This window comes from Mirounga leonina, unplaced genomic scaffold (genome assembly GCF_011800145.1).
Source record: "Mirounga leonina isolate KUSES-001 unplaced genomic scaffold, KU_Mleo_1.0 Mir_151, whole genome shotgun sequence".
In the NCBI taxonomy this organism is placed as follows: domain Eukaryota; kingdom Metazoa; phylum Chordata; class Mammalia; order Carnivora; family Phocidae; genus Mirounga; species Mirounga leonina.
This window is the reverse complement of record NW_023270377.1, coordinates 27,051,873-27,060,047: the sequence shown is the minus strand read 5'-3', so window position 1 is coordinate 27,060,047 and position 8,175 is coordinate 27,051,873. Positions and strand designations below refer to the sequence as shown.

General features: G+C 37.3%; 1 protein-coding gene across 1 annotated transcript in view; it reads left to right on the top strand.

The window, feature by feature from the left end:
* The first annotated feature begins 4,563 nt into the window (after positions 1–4,563).
* Positions 4,564–8,175, top strand: part of PTH2R (parathyroid hormone 2 receptor) — a 52,074-nt gene continuing 48,462 nt past the window's right edge. The window contains exon 1 of the mRNA XM_035007257.1: positions 4,564–4,674. Coding sequence (XP_034863148.1) covers positions 4,597–4,674 — 78 coding nt within the window. The 5' untranslated portion in view covers positions 4,564–4,596. The remainder of the gene's footprint in view (positions 4,675–8,175) is intronic.

Here is an 8,175-nt window from a genome sequence, read left to right as displayed (position 1 = left end):
TGGTTTGCTATTTTGTCTGAAACTTTGCTCTCTCCCATTCTCCTAGTCTTTCCATCTGGAACACTAATTAAACAAATGTAGGACCTTCTCACCCTACTCTTTGTGTCTTCAAAAAATAAATCAGATGAAATAATATGGCAAAATATGAGCAAGTGTCAATTCCAGGTGCCATATATATATAATATTTTATTTTATTTATGAAAAAATTGTAATAAAAAGAAAATACAAATTTTCTTCATGTCTATGAAAGTGAAAGAAGTATAAATGCAAATACCTAGCTACAAAATGATTCAAGTAGTTAAAAACAAAACCCAAAATATTATTGATCCTGTGTTTGACTTCACAAATGTATGGTTACACTCTATTATGGGTAACTATAGAACTGGAAAGAGACAAAGTTGGAGTTTCCAAATTTTAGACTGTTTTGTGTGAAGATCATGGTGTGACAAGCCCTCACTAATAAGTAGTTTGTCCTGGCACACACAAAAGATGACAAGAAATGTAATTAATGGTGTTAATTTATAAAGAGAGATTGGTGAATCATCAGGCAATTAATTAGTTTCTTGGTAACTGATGAAAGAATTTACTCACATAGGATGTGAAATGGTGATCAAAGAGTAGATGTTAATTAAGATCTCTGTATGAGCTGTGTGAGGCCATGGCTTCCCCAATCCTTTCAACGTTTGTGAATATTTACTATTCTCTTTGTCAAAGAGCCACCAGAGAGATGAACACAATCTACAGAAACATTATTTTTGAGGAATGTTGGTTTTCTGAATTTTGGGGAGTGTGTGTGTATGTGTGTGGGGTGGTATCTTGTAGGGAACTAGGAAACTGTCCCCTTTAGAGCATGAGGAAAATATCAGCTGATTTGTCTCCATGGTAGTTTAAAAACTACATAATTATAGAATAAATGGTCATTGGGTTTTAAACTTGTATGAAGACCTTATTCCATCATGTAACTAACTCTTGCCAGAAAATATCATGATATTGCAGCATACATTTTATCTATCATCTACCTATCTATCATCATCTATCTATCATCTATCTATTTTAGAGACAGAGATAATACAAGTGGTGGGAGGGACAGAGGAAGGAGAGAGAGAATCCCAAGCAGGCTCCACGCTCAGTGCGGAGCCCTGCACGGGTCTCAATCTCACAACCCGGACATCATGACCTGAGTCAAAATCAAGAGTTGGGTGCTTAACTGACTGAGCCACCCAGGCACCCCTGCGGCATACATTGTAGGGGGACAACTAGTTGTCAGAACACAAGAATGTGTGTCCAGGTCCAATTTTCGTAGATGCACAATAGACATCTGGTAAAGGATTGGACAGTACAGATAAAATGAGGATGCATGACTTGTTAAAGACAAAGTGAGTGGGTGTGAAGCCATATGGAATGGTAGTAAGATACAGAAGAGTGTCTAGGGTAAAGTTGGTGAAAGAGGTTGATTCATTGCACCCTGTTTGAATGAGAAACAAAAACAAAACATAGGTAATGGTGGAAAGAAGCCATGAAGCTGTGCACCAGAAGCAAGAGTCAGTGTGATGGGTTCCTGGGTTGCTTGTGATATGTAAAGTATAGGCTTTTATTATGTGAGCAAAGTGAGGCTGTTTCCAAGAAAATGTTCTCTTCTCTAAGAACAGTGTGGGTGAGGGAAGACATTTTCTTTTTCTTATTGCTTCAGCAACCCCCAAAGCAAATCGAGTTGTTTGTTTCCATGTGATATGGAGGACACTAAGAAGTTAATTTCAGGTTTATGCCGAATTCTTTTCTGTACAGATCAGGGTTTGCCTGACTATTCAAAACTGAACAAACAACTTGACATCATGAACATCAGTTAGAGCAAAACTCCTCAGCCGCAGTAGTGTACTTGGTAACAAAAAAATTGAGAGAGCTATAATGGATAGGACTTGTGGTAGCAGAATAAGGGTCCCCAAAGATGTCCATACCCTACCTACCTGGTGTTATGCCTGTGTATGCTATGCTACATAGCACAGGGACACTGAAGGTGGGATTACAGGCCTTAAGATGGGGCAATTACCCTGGATTATCTGGATGGGCCCCATGTGGTGTATGCGGTGGATGAATCAGGAGGGGAAAAGGAGAGTGGAAGAGAGACTTGACGAGAAGGGTCACCTTGACTTGTTGACTTTGAAGATGGAAGGAAGGAGTCATAAACCAAGGAATATAAGGGGTTTCTAGAAGTTGATCGCCAGCAAGGAAATGGGGAACTCAGTCCCAGCTGAACTCACTGGACTTGCGACTTAAAGAAATAGTGAGACGATAAGTTTGGGTTATATGAAGCCATTACGTTTGTGGTAATTTGTTATGGTAGCAATAGAAAAAATGAGTACAACACTCATTAAAAGCAATCTCATTTTGAAACGCAGAATATGCTCTCTTCCTGGAAGTTCAATACACAACTAATGGAGAGCCGTCCTAAAGAACACACAGTGTTGACTCTGAATATTTGTTAAGCCCCTGCCAAGTACCGGGTGGCTAAGGCATGGAACAAAACAGACAAAATTCCCCACCTTTAGGGTCCCTGTGGTTTAAGAAACCAATAATAAAATGACACTTGCTATTGGAAGGCAATGAGAGCTCAGGTAAAAAGTATAGAAGGAAGGGGTGTAAGGAGTGTTCTGAAGGTAACTATAAATGGGGAAAGTTTACTCAGAAGTGACCTGTGAGTAAAAGTCTATAGGGCAGAGGGGAATAAACCTTAAGCCATCTGGTGAACGCACTGAACTGAAGGGAGAGCTAGGAGGACCTTCGCAGAACTGAGGTCAGGGAGATAAGTATGGGGGAAAGCGGATCTTGCAGGGCTTTCAGGCTTTGTAAAGACTTGGCTTTTGCTGGGAGTGAGATGGGAAGCCTTTGGAAGATTTTGGCTTACTGTGTGAATGAATGAAAGGAGAGCAAGAATGGAAACTGAAAGACCAGATTTACCTTTCAATGAAAACTTTCTTTAATTTATGTGTAAAAAACTAGAATGGCATTTTGAATTCACTAGCTAATTTAAGAAATTTCCACTTTTAAATTCCCTTAAGGTTGAGAGAAGCGTATCAAAATATTTAAGAGTGAGTGGTTATGCTGTCTGCAATTTACTTTAAAATACCTCAGCAAAAAATAAATTAGATGAAATAAATATGGTAAAATATTAGCAAATGTCAATTCTGGGTGATATGTGTATGTGTATATATATATTCAATGTTCTGCTTTATTTATGAAAAAATTTTTGTAATAAAATTTTTCCTCATGTCTATGAAAGAAAATGAAATGTAAATGCAAATAACTAGTTTTAAAATGATTCAAGTAGTTAAAAACAAAGCCCAAAATATTATTCTTCACAAATGTATGGTTACACTGTGTTATGGTTACATTATATTATCAGTTCAGTTACAGAACTGAAAAGAGACAAAGTTGGAGTTTCCAAATTCTAGATTGTTCTGTGTAAATATCATAGTTTGACAAGCTTGGGCCATGGGCGTGGCAATGCAGGTTTTGAGAAGTGCTAGGGTTCTGGATGCATTTTGGCTGGTTAATTGCCCCCACTCCAAATCTTTATACTTGATTCTTGAGGAGAGTAGAGCTTGTGAGAATTTTGTTTGAGATGAGTGTTAGACTCAAATTACTAGAATTATTGATAAAAAGAAAAAAAAGAATTATTGGTAAAAAGAAAAAGAAGAATTATTGGTAAAAAGGCAAACTCAAATCTTGGAGCTTACCTGGGAAGCTCTATCTGTTTCAGGTATCATATTTTTTAACAGCAAGTTTTTAAAATCTAGGGTAAAAAATGTAGCTACGACTATGATAGAATTTTACTACAGTTGTTCACAATGAATTCCAATGTTTCTTTTTTTTTTTTTTAAAGATTTTATTTATTTATTTGAGAGACACAGTGAGAGAGGGAACACAAGCAGGGGGAGTGGGAGAGGGAGAAGCAGGCTCCCTGCAGAGCAGGGAGCCCGATGCGGGACTCGATCCCAGGACCCTGGGATCATGACCTGAGCTGAAGGCAGTCGCTTAACCAACTGAGCCACCCAGGCGCCCTGAATTCCAATGTTTCTTATGTATTAATTGCTATCACTCATATATAGCAGAATCACTAAAATATTTTTAATTTATGCAAATCAAATGTTCCTCTTAATTGACCAGGTGAGATGGGTGAATCTTAGGACATTTGCATCGTATCTACCCCATTCTAGTTTCCACAACTACCAATTTGTTTTACATTTTGCTGCAGGTGGAGACCTAAAATTTTGTATTTTGAGCACGTTTACTGTCTGGTTCCAATTGCATTTTTGTTTATTTGCTTTTTAATTTTTTTCTTTATTAGAGGGAAATTGTTTCCCAGAATGGGATGGACTCATTTGTTGGCCCAGAGGAACAGTGGGGAAAATATTGGCAGTCCCATGCCCTCCTTATATTTATGACTTCAATCATAAAGGTATTGAATTTTTCTGAAATGATTAATTTGGAACAGTGCTGGGTGGCTAAGGCATGAAAGCCAAGAGATCCAGTGTTTTTCTTCATGTCTTTACAGGAGTTGCTTTCCGACACTGTAACCTCAATGGAACGTGGGATTTTATGTACAGTTTAAATAAAACATGGGCTAATTATTCAGACTGCCTTCGTTTTCTGCATCCAGATATCAGCATAGGAAAGGTAATGATAATTTTTTGTATTTGTGAACCCCACAAGGAAAATGGGATAGTATTTTTATACATTTCTTGATTGCCAACTATTATATATAAAAACCCCTTTATTCTAGGACACAAATGTCCTAAAAGATAAAAACAAGGTTGGAATCTTTTTAGCTATCCAGTTAAGGAATGGTGTAGGACCTGAAACATTCTGGTATTTTCTTGAGGTTAGAGTTATCTGGCTAAGATATATGCATATATACTTACAAGTATGTGTCTTTGTGTATTATGTTATAGTACATTATGTTTACATTATATTATGCTATATTAAATATTTTGCTTAAATATCAAAATAGGTAGTCAGCAACATGATTTATGATTTCTTTTTTGTTACCTATGAATGGCTACATCTCATTTCACTCTATATTCCTAAAGGAGATTTGTATTTTAAAGATGTATTTGTTGGGGCGCCTGGGTGGCTCAGTCGTTAAGCATCTGCCTTCGGCTCAGGTCATGATCCCAGGGTCCTGGGATGAAACCCCACATCAGGCTCCCTGCTCAGCGGGAAGCCTGCTTCTCCCTCTCCCACTCTCCCTGCTTGTGTTCCCTCTCTTGCTATGTCTCTCTCTGTCAAATAAATAAATAAAATCTTGAAAAAAATAAAGATGTATTTGTCATTTCATAAGATTGGCCAGTAGGTGATTTCTTTAGTATATGAAAGATCAGAGTTGTAGAATCAAGGAGAAGCAAAGGGCATCCCATAGGTCTTCCAGATGATACCTTAATTTTACACATGAGTAAACTGAGAACCAGAGATTAGGTGTTAGAGTGACCCAGCTCACTGATGACAGGATCTAAAGCTGAATCCTGATCTCCAAATTCCTCATCAGTGCTATTTGCAGTATAGCAATCATATGTAAATGTTGGAAACTTCTAGATAGTCACTTTTAAGTGATAGGTGATGCTTTAAGTCATGCTTAAATTCCTGTCACTCAGACTTCGTGAGTAAAATACATGATGATATATGCATATGATGTTAGGAGTTAATATGATAAATGGATGTATAAGTGGCTTTTATGGGGATCCTGAGAACAGTCTATCATACATAAACTCTACCAGCAATTTTCTTCATGCTTGATTTTTTTGGAAAGAGGGGGAGTAGGGAGAGCAGTAAGGGAAGCAGTGAGTTGAAGATTTCTTTGATTTTGCACTAATAATCAAGACTTTTTTTTTTTTTTAAGATTTATTTATTTATTTTTTGACAGAGAGAAAGACAGCGAGAGAGGAAACACAAGCAGGGGGAGTGGGAAAGGGAGAAGCAGGCTTCCCCCGGAACAGGGAACCTGATGCTGGGCTTGATCCCAGGACCCCGGGATCACAACCTAAGCTGAAGGCAGACACATAATGACTGAGCCACCCAGGCGCCCCTAATCAGGACTTTCTTAAGATTTAAAAAATTTATTTATTTGAGAGAGAGAGCAGAAGCAGAGGGAAAAGCAGACTGCCTGCTGAGCGGGGAACCCCCCCCTTTTGGGGCTTGATCCCAGGACCCCGGGAGCATGACCTGAGCCAAAGGCAGATGCTTAAGTGACTGAGCCACCCAGGCACCCAGTAATGAAAGTTTTTATAAAAGCAACAAGAAGTAAAAAAAACAAAAAAAGTGTGCATTGAGAATAAACATCTTTATTGGGGGGAAATAAGACTAAGATTTTTTAAACATCTATTGTCTTGTTCCTTAAATAATTTCCTTATTGTTGGTTTGACAAAATGAGACAGTTACTTTTATTTACTTATTTTTCAGCTTTCATATTTTATTACTATTTTTTAAATTAACATATATTATTTGTTTCATGGGTATGGTTCTGTGATTCATCAGTCTTATATAATACCCAGTGCTCATTACAACACATACCCTTCCCAATGTCCATCACCCAGTTACCCCATCCCCCCAGTCCTCCTCCCCTCCAGCAACCCTCAGTTTGTTTCCTAAGATTAAGAGTCTCTTAGGATTTGTCTCCCTCTCTGGTTTCATCTTGTTTCATTTTTTCTTTTCTTTCCATATAATCCTCTGCCTTGTTTCTTAAATTTCACATATCAGTGAGATCATATGATAATTGTCTTTCTCTGATTGACTTATTTCACTTAGCATAGTACCATCTAGTTCCATCCATATCACTGCAAATGGCAAGATTTCATTCTTTTTGATGGCTGAGTAATATTCCATTGTGTATATACGCCATATCGTCTTTATTCACCTGTCGATGGACATCTGGGCTCTTTCCATAGTTTGTCTGTTGTGGACATTTCTGCTATAAAAACTGGGGTGCATGTGCCCCTTCAAATCACTATATAGTGTTTATATCCTTTGGATAAATACCTTGTTGTGCAATTGCTGGGTCATAGGGTAGCTCTATTTTCAAATGTTGAGGAACCTCCATACTGTTTTCCAGAGTGGCTGCACCAGCTTGCATTCCCACCAACAGTGTAGGAGGGTTCCCCTTTCTCCGCATCCCCGCCAACATCTGTCATTTCCTGACTTGTTAATTTTAGCCATTCTGACTGGTGTGAGGTGGTATCTCATTGAGGTTTTGATTTGTATTTCCCTGATGCCTAGTGATGTTGAGCACTTTTTCATGTGTCTGTTGGCCATTTGGATGTCTTCTTTGCAGAAATGTCTGTTCAGTCTTCTGCCCATTTCTTGATTGGATTATTTGTTCTTTGGGTTTTGAGTTTGATAAGTTCTTTATAGGAGACAGTTACTCTTAGTAAAAAGATGGGAAAGAACTCTTCTGATAGGCCATAAGGTTATTAAATTTGTTAGAGTATTATATTTAAAACAGCAGCATACTGTAGAAATTACCATATAATCCATCTCATGTTTAAAGGTTAAATGAACTTCTGCAAAGCAATTTAGCAATATGTGTTTAAAAAACTTCAAAGTGGTCGTATCCTTTGATCTTATAAAGTTACTTCTAAGATTCAAGTATAAGGATTTGGATTGTTGGGAATTGAGTGGACAAAATGTTCTTTGGACCATGGATTTTTATAGTGAATATTCTGAAGAATTTAAGTTTATTCTGAAGAATTTAAGTTTCCAGTGAAGAACCTTCCAGAGAAGGTTAAATAAACTCATATAAATGTTTTTTGTAAAGAGTTTGTGGCCTTAGAAAATTCCTTTGTTATACAGTTAACAGAAAAAAAAAAATCAGGTAATGAAATACAGTGTTTCTTTTTGGTTGATAGGAATTCAGGAGATCCTCCCCCGCTTTTGTGTTTCACACATTATCCAAATATTTTCTCTTTTCTTTTCTTTCTTTCTTTCTTTCTTTCTTTCTTTCTTTCTTTCTTTCTTTCTTTCTTTCTTTCTTTTTCTTTCTTTCTTTCTTTCTTTTTCTCTTTCTTTTCTTTTTCTTTCTTTCTCTTCCTTCCTTCCTTCCTTCCTTCCTTCCTTCCTTCCTTCCTTCCTTCCTTCCTTCCTTTCTTTCTTTCTTTCTTTCTTTCTTTCTTTCTTTCTTTCTTTCTT